The sequence below is a fragment of the Camelus ferus genome, chromosome 16 (genome assembly GCF_009834535.1).
Source record: "Camelus ferus isolate YT-003-E chromosome 16, BCGSAC_Cfer_1.0, whole genome shotgun sequence".
Taxonomy (NCBI): domain Eukaryota; kingdom Metazoa; phylum Chordata; class Mammalia; order Artiodactyla; family Camelidae; genus Camelus; species Camelus ferus.
The window spans coordinates 24,368,829-24,388,310 of NC_045711.1; the positions used below are offsets into that span (position 1 = coordinate 24,368,829).

The 19,482-nt window shown below is 58.3% G+C and overlaps 2 protein-coding genes across 3 annotated transcripts in view; both read left to right on the forward strand.

Moving 5' to 3' along the window:
* RNF157 (ring finger protein 157) overlaps nt 1-4,038 on the forward strand; it is a 69,700-nt gene extending 65,662 nt beyond the window's left edge. Inside the window, exon 20 of one of the 2 annotated variants that reach the window (XM_032456783.1) lies at nt 1,277-1,408. Coding sequence is in view for 1 of the 2 variants with exons in the window: in XM_032456781.1 (XP_032312672.1) it covers nt 1,277-1,398 (122 nt within the window). In the remaining variant the exon portion in view is untranslated. Of the gene's footprint in view, nt 1-1,276 lie in introns of both variants that reach the window. The other variant, XM_032456781.1, reaches the window with a different exon arrangement.
* Nucleotides 4,039-5,256: 1,218 nt separating this feature from the next.
* FOXJ1 (forkhead box J1) lies at nt 5,257-10,005 on the forward strand. Its single transcript, XM_032456784.1, has 3 exons — nt 5,257-5,353; nt 5,914-6,581; nt 8,245-10,005. Exons 2-3 carry the CDS (start codon nt 6,084-6,086, stop codon nt 9,010-9,012), a joined length of 1,266 nt encoding a protein of 421 aa, XP_032312675.1. The 5' UTR covers nt 5,257-5,353; nt 5,914-6,083; the 3' UTR covers nt 9,013-10,005.
* The last annotated feature ends 9,477 nt before the right edge of the window (nt 10,006-19,482 follow it).

Consider the following 19,482-nt stretch of genomic DNA (forward strand, 5'->3'; position numbering starts at 1 on the left):
CAGGAGGAGGTCGAGAATTCAGCAGTTTCCACGCAGTGTGAGAAGCAGGGTGGCAGCACAGGCTGCAGGGGAGCATTCTGGAGCACGCTGGACCCCATCCGGCCGAGGGGGCCTTGTGAGGTCAGGTGCTGGGAGATGCGGCTCAGAGGTTGTCCAGCCAGAGGATGGGAGGCTTTCCTCAACCCCAGGGAGTTAGGGCTTCATGCTGAGCATGTGGGCAGCCATGACCCTGCCTTTCATCTCAGGAGCTTCTTGCTGCACAGGAGGGGATGAGTTGGATGGAGCCAGTCTGCGGGCTGGGAGGGCAACAGCGGCGGGGATGAGGGTGGCCTGAACAAAAACAGGGATGGGGAGTGTGTCGCTGGTTGTTGACCACATTCTACGAGTCAGGTGCCCTGTGGGGTAAGTACTCCTCTCCCATTGGATGGATGGTAAAACCAGGGCTCCAGGTACCATGACCTGCCCAGGATCACGCAGTCAATATGTAATAAACTGGGGGTGTGCCCAGGTTTTCTGGCTGCAGATTTAGACATGCTGAGGAAGTGAACAAGCAGGAGGTCGTGATGGATTGGATGCAGAGCACACAGCAGGGAGAAGCACCAAGAGCTGGTTTCCAGCACAGGCAGCCAGTGCTTCTGGTGCAGGGGCTGTAGGATTTGGGGGAGGATGATGAATTTAGTGGACGGCACCTGCGGGACCCCAAAGCTCTGGGGCTAAAGTCTCCTGGGGCTGATAGCAAACCTCAGCAGGCCGTTTGGGTGTAGAAAGAGAGGAAGAGCCATCACACTGTCTTCCCCTATGCCATTGGGTGGTCCCTGGCCCCCTGCTGGGCGGCCAGTCACTTCCTGTCCCCTCCCCCAGACCCCCACAGCAAACACTAACTCACAGCCTCCATGAACCCTCTTCTTACAGCCCCCTACTTCCTCCTGCCCACATGAAAAGTCTCAGCTAGACCCAGTTTCTTTTCCTTGTCCACCATGACACGTAGGCCAACTTCGAAACCAAATAAAGATGCCGAAGTGGGTCCTGGGGCACAAAACGGGATCATCCTGCGTGTCCCTCCATCAGTGGACCACAGCAGCCGTGACTGCACCTCGCCCAGCGGCAGCCACTGCTCCCCATTCTCCCTCTCCAGGGCCGGGCTGCACACCCTGGGAGTTCCAGGTAGCATGCATCCTGCCAGCTTTCCTGCCGAACTCCCGGGCTGTCCTGCTGGGGACCATGCCTGGACCGAGCTGAAGGTCCGGCTCCTATGACACTCCTCTCCCCTCCTCAGGTGCCTGGCAGGTGGATGACAACGTTGTCAGTCGTCGAAACACACAGCGCCGGCGCTCGTCATCTGGCAGCCTGGAGGACCCCGAGAACAGGCCCTGCACGTGGGGTCCCTTGGCCGTCTGAGAGCCCCAGCCCCTGGTCCGGGGCTCCCCTGCTGCCCTTGAATCCCCTCCTGGCCTCGCTGCACTGCTGACCTCCTGGGCATCCTCAGCAAGACACCTGGAGACTTTTCATACCCACGTGAGAGCGGGCTGCTCCTCCTCCCAGCCTCGTCTTCTGTAACCGTCATCCTTCCCCTCTCAGAAGGGACCGGAAGCCTCCTTTCTCCTTATGGGCTAACGCCACTCGATGAACTGCAGCTCCTGAACCCTTGGCAGAGACCCTCTGGAATGTTTTCGCTGTATCTTGATCTTCAGGGGGAGCCGAGATCCACAGACTGGTTGTTCTTGTGCGTCTGTTTTTCTACTTGGTGGGGAGACCAAGAAGCCTCGGAGTTTCGGTGGCTTCATTACAAACACCCACCTGGCATTTTCTGGTCTCTGGGACATCATAGCCAATTTGAAACCTCCAATTTGTGGTGGGGGTTGGGAGGTGACTCCTGCTAGAAGGGAAAGCCATATTGCACTGTAAGTGGAGTTTCCCTCAGAAAGCAGTAGGAGCCCCTTTCTCAAGGACAAGAAACAGGGGCTGGTTGGCAAAACGGTTCTTGCTTCTGGTAGCAGAGCCAGTGCCTCATGTCTGTCTGCTTAGGAAGGAGGCCTTGAATCTGGGAATCCCCCCACGGAGAGTCAGGTGACATTACAAAAACACTTTTTGACCCTCTCTATGTGCCAGGCACATGTTAGGAGCTGCCGTATGTGATCACATTTCATCACTACTGCCCCATCAGGTGGTATTCTGATTCCTGCTGTCCCTGTCTCCACTCTCTTTTCTTTTTTCTTTCTTTCTTTCTTTTTTTTTTTTTTTTTTTCATGCCCTTAACAGTTGAAGAAACTGGCTGAGAGAGAGGGTGGAGCAGTTCGGCTCAGTCAGTGTCGGAAGTTGGGGGAGGGCTGAGCTGGGGACAGCGGTGGTCTGGGAGCCTCCCCACCCCACCTGATTTCCTTCCCTGCCCTCCAGATCTGTTGAGCCCAATGAGGGAAGGGGGAGATACTGCCTTCCATAGTCTCATTAGAGATTTAGAGATACTGTTGTTCAAATCATGTGCCCACTGCAGCCCAGTGTCGGGCATGTAAATAACAGCCCGAAACAGCAAGGCCAGACTGTAAGCTGTTGGGTCTTCCTCCTCTCTCAACACTGGTGTTATCAATGGAGTCCACGTAGCCCTCTGATAATGCATTGGCTACTGGCTCTCGGAAGAGGTGCTGGTTTAATGGAGCATGAGATTGGGAAGCAAAGTCAGATCTGAGCGTTTGTGAGGCTGGGATGCGGCAGAGCCTTGGCTGTGCCCATCACGACGGCATGTCTTCGTATTTGAAGTCGTTTCCCTAGAAGAGCTTTTCAGGGTTGTTTCCACAGCCTCAAAGAGAGCCCGGTGCCCCGGGAATCCTCTGCACCTTCTGCGTGGCTTCTTTGCACCGCCAGGCGGGTGACCCTCAGGCTGCCTGGGGGTTGCACCTCTGTCTGCCCTGCTTGGGGAGGCCTGTTGTCCTCACCCACCCTCCAGGAGCCAGGCCTGAATCTAAGCTTGTCTCAGGTTCCCACGTCCACCCGCTCAGAAATCCTGCAGTGGACTCTGCTGTTTCAGGCCCCACTTAATGTCCTATCTTCCTCCGAACATTCTTATAGCCCCTTCCGTATTTAAGATTTGAGCAATAACCCCACTTCCTCATTTCCTTAAGTTTGAGCCCCAGAAGCACCAGGGAATGGGGGGCTCCCCGTAGCCTGGGGTGGTGGCCCACAGACCCACCTCCTTTCCCTCCCGGCAGGTAGTAGTCACAGTGTGGTGTCACCTGAGATGAAGGAGACGCAGGAAAACAGTAGCCATGGTGGCCAGGAACCCTAGGAGGAAGCCATTGTCTTCACCCCTCCTTGGAGGGTCTGTGTCTTCTCCAGGAAGAGGCTCAGAGAGATTCCCCAAGGCCTTGGTTCCATAACCAAGACACGTGGGTTAGAAATGGCCCTTCACTCCTTTGTCAGACAGTCCGTTCTCCCCCACCCCATCCCCTTTGTTCTCATTTAGCTCTTTGACAAGCAGAAATATCCCGTCCAAAGGGGCTGGTCCTCAGCCTGATCAGGGAACAGGGCAGCTGCCCCTCCATCATCTGGAGACAGCCACGTTATAAGCAGTTGACCCAGAGAGAATGTGAAGGGGCCTGACTTCGCACAGGAGGGCATAGACTAATCGGAGGCCTGTGGCTCCTTCCTGCCTTGCAAAGGTCTGAGCTCCCCTGGTGTGGGGATCCCGGCCTCCACATGGAGCCCTCTGTCCTTCCCCTACCCAGTTCCATCCCACAGAGGTCATGCCCACACTGGGGCATCTCCTGGGCACAGATACACACACACTTTAAGCCATCTCACCTGGGGAGAGTCAGCGTCCTGTCCACCTGATCTTGGCATGCTGGTTGCTCACTTTGCTTTAGGATCTGCACACCTAGAGTGTGTGAGTGTAAGTGTATTGATGTGCCATCTGTGGACCCCTCGCTCCCCGGAGTACACTCGTGGGCACACTACAGTGGGGACGTCAAGGATGCAATATTTACGGATTGCTGCATGATTCTTAAAAATGAATAAAACTGTTTACAAGGGAAGGAGAGCTGTTAACTGCGCAGTTGGCCTATTTGTGAGTTTCTGTCCAACTTTCTCTGGCACTCTTTAATATTTTTGCTCAAGAGAAACTGGAGGTGGAAGAGTGAGAGAGGGCAAGGGGAAGGGAAAGATGTTTCTGGGTGGTTGATGTACCAGCCCCTGGGCAGGCCCAGCTCCTGGGCAAAGGCCTGATAGGGAGCCCTCACCCCCACCCCCACCTTTAAACCGGAGAAGTGCTAACACTGCAGCTCCTCAATAATTGAAGAGCAGGAAAGCTGGTGACTGGAGGGAGGCTGGGGGCGGGGAGGAGGAAGGGCCACGGTCCACCGTTAGTCCCTGTCATTTAATGGTTAGTGAGATTAACGGGGCAAATGACCCAGGGAGGAGAATTTGGCAAGTCCATGGCTTTTCTGAGTTTCACCTACCGGCTCTGCTTCCTCAGCTGTCTGGAAAGGAGGGAAAGAACTTCAGAAGAAACCTCTGGAATGTCAGCTTCCGGGAACCTTACTGAGGACGGGGCGGAGAGGGAGCGGCTTACCGGGAAACACTGGATTACCCTGCCCATCTTGGGGTGTCTGTGACCGGTGCTGCGGTTTCTGCGGACCTGAGCGGCAGGTGGCATCGGAGAGTCAGATCTTCCTGCGGGCACCCAGACGACACTCAGGGTCGGGAGAGAGGGACGGGCCGCAGAAACGTGAGGAAGCGCCACTCGCGGCCCAGAGGAGAGGAAAGGAAAACCCCAAACACACGGTTCCCCAGCCTGAGCCCGCTCGCTGCCTTGGCCACCGCGCGCGGGGCTGGGTCCCAGGAGCCGTCGACACCTCCGAGCAGCCAGACGGGAAGGGGGTGGGGCAGGAGTGCTGTTCCTGGGGCGAATGGCTCGCCCGGGGGCCCGGGTTCTCGGCGAGAGCGCCGAGCCGCGCGCCTCTCCGAGCCCTGCGCGGGGCCCTCGGGCGGGAATGCGCGGAGTCGGGACGCGGCGGCGGGTAGGGGGCTGGGTGGCGCGGGAGAGGGCGGCAGAAGGAGGGTGTTCGAAGAGAGTTACCGCCAGAGAGCGTGGCAGGAGCCCGCGGTCTCCTTGGAGACATGCTGACCAATGGCAGCAGCGGAAGCTGTTTATGGGGGCGGAGCGTCGCCATGGCAGCAGGAGAAGCCTTCTGAACGGCTACTTATTGCTGGTCCCCGGGCCGCTGGCGTTCAGAGAGGCGCCGTCGAGCTGGGGGGCGACGAGGATTGCTGGCAGTGCTCTCGAGGTGGAGACAGAGAGTCGCGGGGGGTGGGAGGGACGTCTTCCAGAACCTTTCTTTATCCGGGCTTCGCTCTGAGCCAGGTAAGGGACGGGGAGGGCTGCGGGTAGTGGGAAGGGAGGGGTTCAGTACCAGCCTGCTCTCCCATCCGTCCGCGACGTAAGTGGTGGGCCCAGGGACCGACATCAGAGAAGTTTGGGGGACATTCACTTTCGGCCCCCCTGTAACTCTCTGTCATGTTCCCTTTTTTCCCCTTGATCCCCCATCCTAATATCCCTTTTCAAAGATCAGAAGACCTCCCGCGCCCCACCGCCGGGTCGTACTGCCCTTCTTGGCTCTCTCAACCATTTCCATTTGTTGCGGAGGGAGGGGGTTTGATTTCCCGCTCTTGAGGAAAAAGGGATAGCCTCGGATGCCTCTTCTCTCGTTTAGCTAATTAAGTCTCTTCTAAAACATCGAAGAGGGAAAGTGTGAGGTGGACCCTGTGGGGGTCGGGCCCCCGGCACTGCTTCTGTTTCCCAGACCTCAGCAGTTAAAGATCCTTCCCAGCTGAGGGGACGATTTTAAAGGAGAATCCCACTTCGCACACATTATCCCCTCGGAGGTTAGGGAAGAGGGTCAGCTCCCGCTGTGGTCCCCGCAGATATCACATTCGTATTCGGAGGAGGCGACCCCCCGGGTCGCGGGATGGAAGCGCGCTTCCAGGAGGCCTTGTAACTGGAGCCGCGGGAGTTAGCGGGCCGGAGAGCGCGGCGGGCCACCGTCGGCTCAGCTAGTGGATGCTGACCGCCCCCTCGGAGAGTCCCCGGAGATATGGCGGAGAGCTGGCTACGCCTCTCGGGAGCTGGGGCGACGGAGGAGGCTGGGCAGGAGGGCGGCCTGGAGGAACCCGACACCCTGGATGACAGCCTGACTAGCCTGCAGTGGCTACAGGAATTCTCCATTCTCAACGCCAAGGCCCCCGCCCTGCCCTCGGGGAGCACCGACCCCCACGGCTACCACCAGGTGCCAGGCTCCGCAGCGCCAGGGTCTCCCCTGGCAGCCGACCCAGCCTGCCTGGGGCAGCCGCACACTCCCGGCAAGCCCACGTCGTCTTGCACGTCGCGGAGCGCGCCCCCGGGGCTGCAGGCCCCGCCTCCCGACGACGTGGACTACGCTACCAACCCGCACGTGAAGCCGCCCTACTCGTATGCCACGCTCATCTGCATGGCCATGCAAGCCAGCAAGGCCACCAAGATCACCTTGTCGGCCATCTACAAGTGGATCACGGACAACTTCTGCTACTTCCGCCACGCTGATCCCACCTGGCAGGTAGGGGAGGTCCTCCCTCCCTCCCCGCGCCCCCGCAGACTGGACTCACATCCCAGATCCGCAGGGCAGGAAGGCGCCGTCAGCCAGGGCCCCGAGGGAGGAAGGCCGTCGAGGAAGGACCTCGAGGGAGCTCAGTGCTTGGAACTGACCCCCCACACACACTTTGATTTCAGAGAGGGAGGAGGGAGGATGTTCACTGGACGTTGAGATTCAAGTGGAAGGAACTTGTTCACTCACCCAGCAGGCTCAGCCCAAAGACCGGGGCTGAACTATGCATGGACACAGTCCCCTAGGGGAGGCTGATGGACTGAGGGACACATTTTTGTCCCAAGTCCTAGAATTCCTAGACAGTACCCTGCTCAAGGCCAGTTTGTCGGGGCTGGACTGGAAGCGGAAACAGGAGCATCATTCTTGCCAGGCTCTGCATCTTGCCTGGTTTCAGTTGGCTGGAGGGGACAGGAGGGCAGAGGGGTGTGCTGTGGGGTGTGAAGACCAGCTGTGTCCCAGTGGAAGGGCGGTGGGGCCTTTCTAAAGCTGCTGCCCAGCCCCCCATCCCATCCCCAGTTTCCTGCCTCCACTCCTCCCCCTCTCCCCAGTCAACCTCCCTCCGGGGACAATTAGCTGAGCCAGGTGCTTTCCACAGGGGCTCTGCCTCCCGCACTGGCTTCATGTTCCAAGTCTCTGGAACCTGGCACAGAGCAGCCAAGGGGCCCAGGCCATCATGTAAACATCTCAGCCCTGCCAGGGGGGACTACCCACCTGCCAGCCCCACCATCCGGGCCCCAGGCCCCTGTGCCCCAGCGTAGTTTGGACAAGACTAAGCACCTAGGAACAAATAAGGCAGGATGCTGATCTGAGGCTGGGCACACATTGTCCTGAGCATCTTCCACCATCAGGATCAGGGACTACTTGGGGACTGAGGCCTTGAAGATGCACAGGCCACAGGATCACAGTTCCAAGCTATTCCACATTTGCTTGGGCCCTGACCCTGGGGCAGAACCGTTTGTAACCTTAGTGAGAAAGCGGAGACCCTCCCCACCCCCGCCCCTCACCCTACCCCCAAGCCTGAGAGGCCCCAGGAATGAGCGCTATGCTCTTGGCTGGGTAATAATCAACTGAGGCCTCATAGCCTGGGGTGGGAGGAGGGGGACGCGGAGTGGGGGTGAGTGCCCAGGCCAGCAGCCGACTCTACAAACAAGGAAAGTCATCAGATCCCTCCCCCAGCTTCACCCCCCACCAACACACACCCCCTCACATCCACTCACTCACTTCACAAACAGAGAAGGCCAGCCAGGCCCAGGCAGAGGGAGATGGCCGTCCAGACCCTGGGGGAGCCGAGGCCTTTGGCCAGAGGCCTCAAGCAGTGGGGTGAGGGAGGGAGAGCAGGACAGGGTGGCACTGAGAGCCACCCTGCGGCTCAGGGCTCGGATGACTGAGCAGGCAGATATCCCGGCAACAGGGAACAAAAGCCCCCGACAGCACTCCCGGCTCCGGTGCCCTGTGGCTGGTGTCCCAGAGTCTCCTGGTCAGAGCAGTGCCTCGGTCTCCCTCCCCCGTCTGAGAGAAGCTGGTGGGGGGACTGGCAGTAGAACTGGGGGCCCCCCATCGCTGACCTGCCCCCTCACCCAGCTGTCCTCTTTCTCTCCTCTCTCCCTGTGTCCAGAATTCCATCCGCCACAACCTGTCCCTGAACAAGTGCTTCATCAAAGTGCCTCGGGAGAAGGATGAGCCGGGCAAGGGGGGCTTCTGGCGCATCGACCCCCAGTACGCTGAGCGGCTGCTGAGCGGGGCCTTCAAGAAGCGGCGGCTGCCCCCAGTCCACATCCACCCAGCCTTCGCCCGCCAGGCCGCACAGGAGCCCAGCGCTGTCCCGTGGGCCAGGCCGCTGACCGTGAACACCGAGGCCCAGCAGCTGCTGCGGGAGTTCGAGGAGGCCACCGGGGAGGCGGGCTGGGGCGCGGGTGAGGGCAGGCTTGGGCATAAGCGCAAACAGCCACTGCCCAAGCGGGTGGCCAAGGTCCCGCGGCCCTCCAGCACCCTGCTGCTGACCCAGGAGGAGCAGGGCGAGCTGGAACCCCTCAAGGGCAACTTTGACTGGGAGGCCATCTTCGACGCCGGCACTCTGGGCGGGGAGCTGGGCGCGCTGGAGGCCCTGGAGCTGAGCCCGCCGCTGAGCCCCGCCTCGCACGGGGACGTGGACCTCACCGTCCACGGCCGCCACATCGACTGCCCTGCTACCTGGGGGCCTCCGGTGGAGCAGGCTGCCGACAGCCTGGACTTTGACGAGACCTTCCTGGCCACGTCCTTCCTGCAACACCCCTGGGACGAGAGCAGCAGTGGCTGCCTGCCCCCGGAACCCCTCTTTGAGGCCGGGGACGCCACCCTGGCCGCTGACCTCCACGACTGGGCCAGCGTGGGCGCCTTCTTGTAAGAAGCCCGCCCCCACCTCCAGACAGTGCCCAAGTCAGGGCCCAGACTGCCCCCCAACACAGACCCACAGACACCCTACCGCCCAGGCAGGGGCTGGGCAGGTCTCCCAAGGCTGGCCCCACGAGGCCATATGGCCCCCCCACCCAGGCGGTCCTCATATTCCAGCCCAGGAGGCTGAGAACTGGGGCCCAGGACCCGAATTGCTGCCTCCCCTCCCCAGCCCCTCATATACACAGTGTTTCATTGGCCCACTTCTTCCCTGTCCCGGGGACACGCTAAATGCCCTGCACTGGGAGAGCTGCGGCCTGGAGGCGGTAGGGGGTGCCTGGCCAAGCGGGGAGCAACAGTACAGGACCGGCCCCAGAGCCTCTTAGCTTTGATGCTTCTCGCTCTCCTGCTCTCCTCCCCAGGTCTCTATCCAGAGAAAGTTCCCAGGTACAACAAATGCTAATTAGGTGACTGCAAATTAACCCCCTGGAGGCCTCTCCCGGCAGAGCCTCCCTGGGGCTGGAGCCGGCAGTACGTAGGGTGGAGCCAGGGGGAAGGGGGCAGAGAGAGAAGACAGAAATGGGGTGGTGTGCTGGGGCAAGGAGAGTTTCTAAGGCCTCTGGGATTTCCTGGCCCCCATCCCTCAAGGTGGGGCAGAGGGTATAAAGCCCTAATCTTTGAGCCTGACTTGAGGCTGAGAGCAGCAGGGAGTTGGGGTTCTGGGGGGTTGGGGGCAGGGCAGCCAAGCTGCAGAGGGGAGGGGAACAGACTAATGTAGTGAGTGTAGCTAGAACTGAGGCTTAACCAGGAGGGACACCAGGCTTGCTAGAACCACTGGGACCAGGAAGGGGGGATCGCCCTGGGCCCCTGCCTGCACTTGTGTGGGGGAGTGTCTTGCTCCACCAGAAGCCCCCTGGGCTGCGTCCCACATCCACCCTCCTGCCTCATGGGGCGATTTAACCTTTTTCATGGAAAGTTATTTACAATAAAATTTTTTTTAAATTTGGAACTGAAAAATGGACCTGCTTGCAACTTTTTTTTTTGCTTGCAAATTACTTTGGGGAAAAATAAATGCAGGCTAGTTTGGGGGGAGGGGCCTTCTCTTCACTGCGGGAGGGCAAATGGCTAGGAGGAAGATGGAAGATGGGGGCACTGAGGGCTTGTGCCCCTCCGATGAACTCCCCTTGACCTCTGTGTCCCCAGGGAGAAAGGGGCTGAGGGGCAGCCTTGGGAGTCCGCTGCAGCTTCAGTGCCTCTATCTGTGCAATGGGAAGACTGCACCCACGGGCCCCCGGGAGCTGGTGGCAAAGGAGGGGCAGCCCCCTCCCTGGCCCTGGGGACTCACAAAGGCCAAGCTTGCCCAGGGCTGGGCTCACGCATCCCCTACCTCCCCCACCGCGAGGGCCTGCCCAGGCTCGCCTCCCGGAGCCTGCGGTCCTCGCCTGGGCCTGTCTCCAGCTCCTCCCTCCCTCGGTCCTCTGCTGGAGGGACAGGGTGTGAGGTCAGAGGGCCCCAGCCCCAGGGGCCCTACCTCCCACCTTGGCATCGGTTCATCCAACCCGGAGCCCTCCCTCCAATGCAGGCTGGAGGCTGAGGAAGGCCACCAGGGAAAGGGGGCGCTAAGATGCTACTCTCCCACTCACTCCTACCCGCAGGTCCACCCTGTAAGGAGCCAACCTGCCAGAGGTCTGATGGGGAAACTGAGGCATGGGAAACATTTGTTTGGGTGACACTCAGCAGGCACCCTTCCACCCCTTCACCCCAGTGGGGCCTGGAACCCAGTTCTCTACCCAGCCCTTCAAGCGCGCCCTCGGTGGTGCACAGCCCCTCCCCCCAGTGCACACACGTGCGAGCACACACACACACACTCTGAATCCCACACAATCCTGCCCAGTCTCCGAGGACCCCTTTCTCCTGAAGCCCCTTTCTTCTCTGCACTCAAGGTTGGCTCTAGGCCAACCTGCTGCTTGCTGCTTTTACTTGCTAATTATTCCAAATATTTCAGGAGGGCGTGCACACAAGGCAGGGCCAGCAGGGTTGGGGGTCCTTACTGAGCTCGGAAGCCAGCCCACCCTCTTCCCGAAGCTTGCTGACACGGCTGCCCCAGCCTCCCTCTGAGACTCCCTTCACCAGCAATGGCTCCCTCCCTCTCCCCACCACCCACCGGCCTTCCTCTCCACGCTCCTCAGCATTGGGAGAACAAGGGGGGCTCCAGTGTCTCCACTGGCCCCCAGGATCAGCCTCTGGCATTCGCCAAATGAGGTACGCCCTGGATTGGCAGGTGGGGTGTGCCGCTATCCCCCTCCTCACCCTCTGCCTGGGCCCGCGGGGAGGAGAGGGGCAAGATCAGGGCCAAGCAGAACCGCCCACCAGGTGAGGAAAGGCTAAAGAAGCCAGCGGCTGCCAGGAAGACCCACCAGGAGCTCCTGCAAATCCCTGTGCCTGGAACTACGGTCTCAGGGGTGAGGCCCAGGCATCAGCACTTTTAAGAGCCCCCAGATGTTCCCAATAGGCCGCCCAACCAGAGAGGGGGCCCTGGAGGAGCTGGAGTGCAGGGCTTTGCAAACGCTTATAGCAGGAAGCAGGGAAAGGGCGTGTCACGTCCTGTCTGTCCTACCCATCCCTGTGCTGGCCCTTGGCTGGGTGGTTTTTTAAAAAAGATGTTCATTTGCTCCTTATTTATTTATAGGTTCAACTGTAATCCCAATCAAAATATATTTTGCCCCACTGACATTGAGTTGCAGATGTGATATCCATTCGCACTAAATTCTTTAGTATATATTTCCTTAGAACAAGGACACTCCTGCATAACCCTAGTACCACCATCACAATCAGGAAATCAGCATTGACTGGTAACCCCAGCTAACCGCAGGCCCCTTTTAAATTTTGCTGATTGCCCTCATGACGTTTCTCTCCATTCCAGCATCCCAATCCAGGAGCCCATGTTGCATCGAGTGGTCCTTTCTCTTTTGAGCCGTGTGGCTTTGAGCCCATGACTCAAGCTCTCTGAGCAGGTTTCTCATTTCCTTTGACTGCCACCTTTGAGGTGAGAAGCCACTTCATTCCTGGGTGTTGGAGTGTCCTGGGTGTCCCTGGGGACAGGGATGGCCCCCTTCCCAAGGCAAGGAGGCACTCTTCTGTCTCCAAACTTGCTGCCTTTTCCCCATCTTCCCTCCCCCATGTACCCCGCAGCCAGAAAGGTGATGGGGGAAAGGGCTGGAACTCAGACCTTGGGGGTCCTCCCCGCTCCCACCCAGAGCACATCCTGTTCCACAGGAAGGCCACCCCCAGTTCCAGTGACTCAGGATGTCTGGAAGGCCCCCGGGGATGGGGATAGGATTCCATGCTGTCTTGGAGCAAGTGGGCCAGGCCTCCTGCAGAGCTGAGCAGAGGGCAGGAACCAATCTCCTCCCTGCCCCCCCACCCCCCTGCACACTGGGGACCCAGACTTTTCGGAAGGAAGAGGGCACGAAAGAAGGCCTGTGAGGGCGGGTGCGTGGAGGTGGTCAGGAGTCAGGCGCTTCCATCCTGGGCTGAGGCCCAAAGGTAAACAGGTGTATTTGGACTCCCGGCAGCGGGGAGTGGACTGGCCCCACCGGGCAGGCCTGGGCCTGTCAGGGGTGGGGATGTGGAGAGGGGCCTGCATTAACAATGGAGTGGGAGAGTGGCCCCGGTCCTGCTGACGCATTCTTGTCTGATGAAGAGGAAAACACAGGTGACAAGGGAGGGGAGGCACACTGGAGCAGGGGAGGGGCTTTGTGAGACCACCCAGGCTGGGCCAGTGCTGGCCGGGCAGGTGTGAGCCAAGGAGCAAGTGGAAGCCCCGCGAGTCAGCTTCCTCCTAGGGCACATGTGTCTAGCCTGCTCTGTGGCTTCTAGGTGGGACAGGTCAGAGCCACCATGACTGGCATGTGGGGGCTGAACTTCCCTGTGTGGTCAGGAGCAGGCAGGGACCAGCCTGAGGGTACTGTCCCCCAGAAGGCAACCAGGTTGAGCAGCAGGGCAGGGAGAGGACAGGGAGGAGGGAAAACAGGTCTGAAGTTGTCGCTGCTGCCGCCCACTCCAGCTCCCAGCACAGCCCCATCACCCTGACACTGTTCCAAGGGCAGGACAGCAGCTGGGTCCGAGCCCCAGACCCCCTTTCCCCTTGAAGGGAGCAGCTCCCTGAGCTCCCAGGGAAGCAAGAGTCCCAGGAAGTGGGGAGGGCAGGCTGCCTGCCTACAGCCCACCCCACCCACAGCCCCCAGGGCCCTTTGAAGCCGCAGCGGATGGCTGGTAGCCCTCCCAACGCTGCTGTGTGCCCAGGAATTAAGCCGAGGCTGAGGCTGCCAACTGTCCTCCGCCCCTCGCCCAGCCACCCACAGGTCTGTCAGCGGCTCTGCCCCTGCCCCCAGGCCACCCCACATCCCCTTCCTGCCTCACCCTGGGCACCAAGCCCTGTCCCCATCCCCAGTGGCATCCCAGTTTCCTCCAACTGACCTAAAGTGAGTGTGGGCAGGGGGAGGTGGAGGGGCAGAGTGGCATACACACCCTGCCTCTGAGAATTTTCAGTCTCAGGAGCCCACGAGTCTGCGGCAGACCCCGGTGGGCAAATAACCTGCCTCGTTCCTACACTGCAGCATCCAACACGAGGCCCAGCGCCTTAAGTGTTGAATGAATGAATGAATGAATGAGCTGGCTAAGCAGATCAAGCAAAAGGCAGAAAAACAGCCAGGTCACCTTGGCAAAATGTGACTGCAGAGAGTAACCACTCAGGGATTCTCAGTCACTGGGCCTGGGTACTTCCTGATGCCCCCAGGGGTGCGGAGCACTCAGCCAGGGGACCTTTGAGGAAAGGTCATGCCGCCTTGTTCTGGAAACAAATAAGAGCCCCTTTGCTGACCTTGTGGGTTTGGGTGGGGTCATAAAAGAGGGAGTGGGGCCCTGAATGCCAGCTGATGCGTGGCAGGTGCGAGCTAGGTGAGGAGGGAGGGACAGGGGATACAGGACAAGAGGGAAGGGATGGAGGGAGGTGGGAGAGGCCTGGCCTTCCTCATTCTCATCTGCTCCTTCTGGTCCCCAACTCCTGTGGGGCCCAGGTCCTGGGAGTGAGGATCACAGAGGGTCAAGAGGCAGGGCTGCTGTGGTGAAACCGGCATTCCAGCCCCCCGCCTTTTATGACCCCACCCAAATCCACAGGGTCAGCAAATGGCTTTTGACCTGTTTTGTGCTCAACTACAAGGATCACCAGGTCAGACTTGTGCCCAGCTCAGCTGTCCCTGCTGGTCCTGCCCTGCTGTGCACCAGGACCTGGGGCCGCTGGACTTGACAGTCCTGGGGCCCAGCTGCCCAGGATCTAAGCTGAGGCTGGGAACCCTGTGAGGGTCCTGAGAGCCCCCAGTGCCTGCTGTTTGGCTAAAGATGAACTCTGGCCTGGTGGAGACTGCCTGGGAGGCTGGGCCCAGAGCTGGCACTGTGCCACAAGGCCCGGCGGGCTTGGGCCCACCAGTTCAAGGCCAGTTTTGGAGAGAGGGGTGGGGTTTCAGGGTAGGGTAAGTGGAATTCATTGAGGGCCAGGACTCAAGCTCCAGCCACCTTCCCTGGGTCCCTCTAGGCTCCCTATTTCATATGTGGGTTCTTTTAATTGGGAGGGGGACTTGAGGGTCTCCCAAGCAAACAGGAAGAAAATCGCCAGCTAGGCCCAACTACCTCCACGCAGGGAGGGAGGGCATGCAGAGTGGGCCATCCCCACCCTGGCCCCGACCCAAATGCTCGGCTCAAAGGCTCCATCACCCTCAGGCCCAGGAGCACCTGCACGAAGGAAGAGTTTGGAACAAAACCAGGTCGGGGAGGGGCAGGAGGGCCCTTGACACCCGGCTCCATGTGGCAGGGACCACCGAGCAGGCCCCATGCCCCCGCTTTGCAGAGGAGGAAACCGACCTCTGTGGCTTCATTCCTAACTCTGGAGCTGAGTGGCCCCACGGCCGGTCAGGGTCAGAGTCAGGCTGATGCCCAGAAGGGAGGGCTCCCTGCACTAGGCTTGAACTTTGACCTCCAGACCCCCAGTCCAGTTCCTCGTTTCCAGTTGCCTCCCAGGTCCCTCCACATAGATGACCCGTGCTAACCTGCAAAGGGACTTAGAAAGAGACAGGCAGGAGTGACAACCAAACATGTGGCTACAAAATGAAAATTAATCCCGCCGGGGGAGATGGAGGACGGTTGGAAGGAGTGGGAAGTAACAGATACTTGTTGAATTCACAGGGAATGAATAACCGTATGAATTAGTAAGTGGAGTGGAGCCATCTGGGGGAGAGGAGGAGACGACACTGGCCTTAGCCCTGTCCTGTGGAGGTCACCCCAGGTTATGCCGCGGAAACAGTGGAGTCTGTTGGTGAACAGATACTCAAAACCAGAAGGAGACAGAGCCAGAGCTAAGACAGGGGAAACTGATGAAGGTAAAAGCTGCAGCCCAAATGCATGGACTCTTCCAGAAGTGAGACAGAAGAGGAGAGCAGAGAGCAAGGACCAAGCCTTGGAGAAGGACCACTGTTAGGGCAGGAGGGAGCCCTTCTCCCCGCCCCCCACCCCCCTACCCCCCACACCTACACACACACCTGTTCCTGGCTGCTCCACCCCAAGGAGCCTGCAGTGAGAGTCAACAGGCCAGAGTGGGCGTGGGAAGGAAGCCAGAATTTGCCCAGGAGGGCCTGTGACCTCCCATGGGGCATTTCATAAACAGGATGGGGGTAGAACCCAGGGTCTGAGGGCAGGCAGTAAAGTCAGAGCTCAGAACAGGGAGAGAGGAAGGAGCAGGTGGGCAGTGGTGAAGACAGGCCCAAGGGAAGCTTTTTTAAGATGGGGAGACCTGCGTGTGCTTGAAGGAGAGAACGGGCGAGCCCAAGGAGAGGGTGGATGGCAGGTGCTGGGGAGACGGGACATTGGGAGAGCAAAGGATGGGCCCTTCTGGTGGGAGCAGGAGGAAGAGGGTCTCAGAGGAGCTAGGAAGGGTGAACCTGCCCTAGCCCAGTGGAGCCCTTCGTCACTTTGCTCTTGCTTGGAGAGGGAAGAAGAAGGCAGGGGGAGGGAGCTGTGCCAGGATACCCTGGAGGATCGCGGGGGACTCCGGCTCCAGCTCCAGCTTGTGGGCAGCGCAGTGGGCATCAGGAGGGAGGAGAGATCTGGATTAACACAGTAGTGCACTCAGGAGCCGGCGAGAAGCCGCAGAACATTCCATTCTCGCGGGGAGGAAGGCCAGGGTCCCAGGCGCTGGAAACTCTGGTCAGTCATCATCCTGGTTCCCTGGTCCACGTTCCCTTGCACCTGTGGACCTGAGTTTGCGCAGGGACAGAGATGAGTGAGGCCTGGTCTTAGAGAGCTCCTTTGACCCATGGAGTTGGGGCGTGGGTGGTCTTACCCAGGCAACTCCCCAGTTTCACTCCCTGGATCAGGCAGAGCGGTTTTCTCAGGGCTCAGCAGCCACGGGAGATGACTCAGCGGCCTCTGAGCCTGGTGGCCGCTGCTGCTATTGTCCCCTAAGTGGGGAATGCAGCATGAAAGGAAAAGCAGGGAGGCAGGCTGGAGGCACAGAGAGTGTGAGGCACCCGTGGCAGTTGAGGGGTGACTGAGAGGCTTCTGAGTAATGAAGGAGGGTTCTAGGAAATTCAGCTGCGAGAAGAAGCCACACTGTGTGAGCCGAGTTCAGTCAACCCCTCCCGGCCTTGCCACTCCCCAAGCAACAACCGCTTATTTGGTTTCTATCACCAAAGGCCCGCTTTGCCTAGCCTAGAATTTCACGTTCGTGAAGTACGGTTTGTACTTTGCGTTTGGCTTCTCCACTCAACATATTATTTTTGAAATTTTAACTGCGTTGTCACACCCATCAGTAGTTTGCTCCTGTTTAGGGCTGAGCACTGGTGTTCCATCAGATGACCACAGCAATTTGCCGATCCTGTCTCCACTTGATGGACAGCTGGGCTACTTCCAGTCTGGGGCTACTGTGAATGGAGCTGCTATGAACATTCTTGTACAAGGCTTTTTTTGTAGTAGAGCTTTTCTAAATTTTATATATATATGTGTGTGTATGTATATATATATATATATTTTTTTTTTTTTTTTTTTTTGGTGGAGGTACTGGGGACTGAACCCAGGACCTCATGCATGCTAAGCATGCACTCTGCCACTGAGCTCTACCCTACCCCTGAGATGATTCTTAAAAGAGCCAGCCAGGGTATTCAGCCAGATGCAGAGAGGACAAGCATTTCAGGGAGAAGGAGAGGAGGTGAGCGAGGCCATGAAGGTGGAAATCCACCTGGGTGGCTCCCTACAGGAGTGGGTTTGAGGCCAGTGGGACCTTTCTCGGGTGCACTTCTGACTACATCACACATCTGGTGAGAACACTGCAACGATTTCCCTCACCTACCGAAGAATCTCCAGGCCCTCTAAGCACCATCACAAGGTTTGTTGGGGAAGATTTTGGGTTGAGATCTGGGATGGCTGGGCCTCTGGCAGACCCCAGGTTCCAAGGTTGGTCTGAGGCCTCTGCAAGCCCAGACTCCCGGGGTGGGGGCAGGTGTGGGGAGGGGACGGGAGAGGGCATTACTGATCTGTTTACCGCCTCTGCGGGATGGATGGGGCAGGTGGAACTGGCATCAGTTATAGAGGCATAGACCTTTAGTCTGCAGGAAATATTAGGAGACTTCTACTGTCACCTACGGAAGAGGAAACTGACGCACAGAGAGAGGACACTGGCTCTGAGGATGTCAGCACAGATGAGGTTGGCTTCCCCTGGGCGCTATCAGCTGGGGGACCTATCTGGCCGTTTGCCACCTCTCCACTCACTGTGGTCCTCCAGTGCCCTTTATTTCACCACGTTGGCAGTGTGGGCCTTTCCTCTCAGATGGGGAGCTCCAGGAAGGCAGAGGCAGTGCCTGGTTCTCCATGGCACTTGCCAGGAGCTGGGAGTGGCACATGGTGTGTGCTCAACAGACCATAGCGGAATAGATGGAGGGGGTGGCAGTGCATGCCCCAATCCTCACAGTGACTTACTGGCAGAGCTAGATCCAGACTCCAGTGCTCTGAGCTGGGCAGACAGTGGAGAGCCAGGGGAAAGGCAGCTCAGCCTGTACCCCCTGTCCTTGGGGACACCAGTCCTTGCCTCCCGGCCCAGCCTCATTAAAAAGCCCTTGCTGAAGATGTAATTGTGCATGGTGCCCTGCAGGCAGCATACACTGAGAACCACATACACCTGTCACTGGCCTCTGTGCTCATTCATTCATTCAACAAATCTCAGACATGGTAGTGGGGGTATAGCTCAGGGATAGAGCATGTGCTTGGCGTGCACAAGGTCCTGGGTTAAATCCCCAGTGCCTCCATTAAGAGGGAAAATATTTTAAAATAAATAAGTAAAAATTAACATAAATATATGTACAAAAAAGACCAGGAAAAAGATTTTTTTAATAATAATCAGAAAAAAAAAATCTCAGACAGGAGAACCCTCCCATGGGTGTAGTGGGCACACACACAATAGAAGACCAAACCCACAGAGCAAGTGGGTCCCAAGCGTGCACCGGGGATGACGCCCTCCCAGGCAGGTCATCTCACTCCATCCCCAGTCTCCAGGAAGCTATAACTCAGGGAAGGGGAGACCTCGTGGCTTCCCACGGCAAATACAGAATCCATCAGTCCTCAGCATCTTTGCGGAAGACTTGCACTCAGCCTGTTCTCAACAGGACTTCCCTATGTCCCCTCCTTCCCAGCCAGTGGATCTAGAATCGCCCTGAGAAATGCCATTTTCTCTCACTGCCGTCTCCCTATGTCCACTATAGTTATCGTCAATTATGTCCCAGCCCCAGGCCACCCCGCTGAGGCCCCCCACCAAATGCAGTCAAGCCTTAGCCAATGCGTGGTCCCCGAGATCAGTCTCCCACCACTAGAGCCGCTCTCCTCTCTGGACACTCTGCCCCCTTCCCTACTTCCCAGTTGCCATAAGACCAGGCCCTCTTCCTGGGGTCCCCCGTTTCCACCCTTCAAAATCCAGTCAACACACCCGTGCCTCCAAGTCTCCCTGATCTGCCCTGCTGTCTGGGAACACTGTTCTCCCCAGGCCAGGCCTGGAGACCTTTGTCCCTCCTGTGGCCTGAATCCCACAGGCCAGCAGTGCACCCCAAATTCCCCAATATTTCCAAGAGAACTATCTTCTTATCTGCAAACTTAGCCAGCAGGAAAGACAAAAACTATATGATCTCACTTACATGTGGACTTTAGAAAAACCACTAAACTCGTAGAAAAAGATCATATTTGTGGTTATCAGAAGCAGGGGGTGGGGGTGGAATTGGAGGAAGGTAGTTAAAATGTACAAACTTCCAGTTATAAGATAAGTAAGTGCTAAGAATGTAATACACAACTTGATGGCTAGTTAACAGTGCTGTTTGACACACAGCAGTCATTGAGAGAGCAGACCCTGAGTTGTCATCACAAGAAGAAAATTTTTTTCTTTTAATTCTAT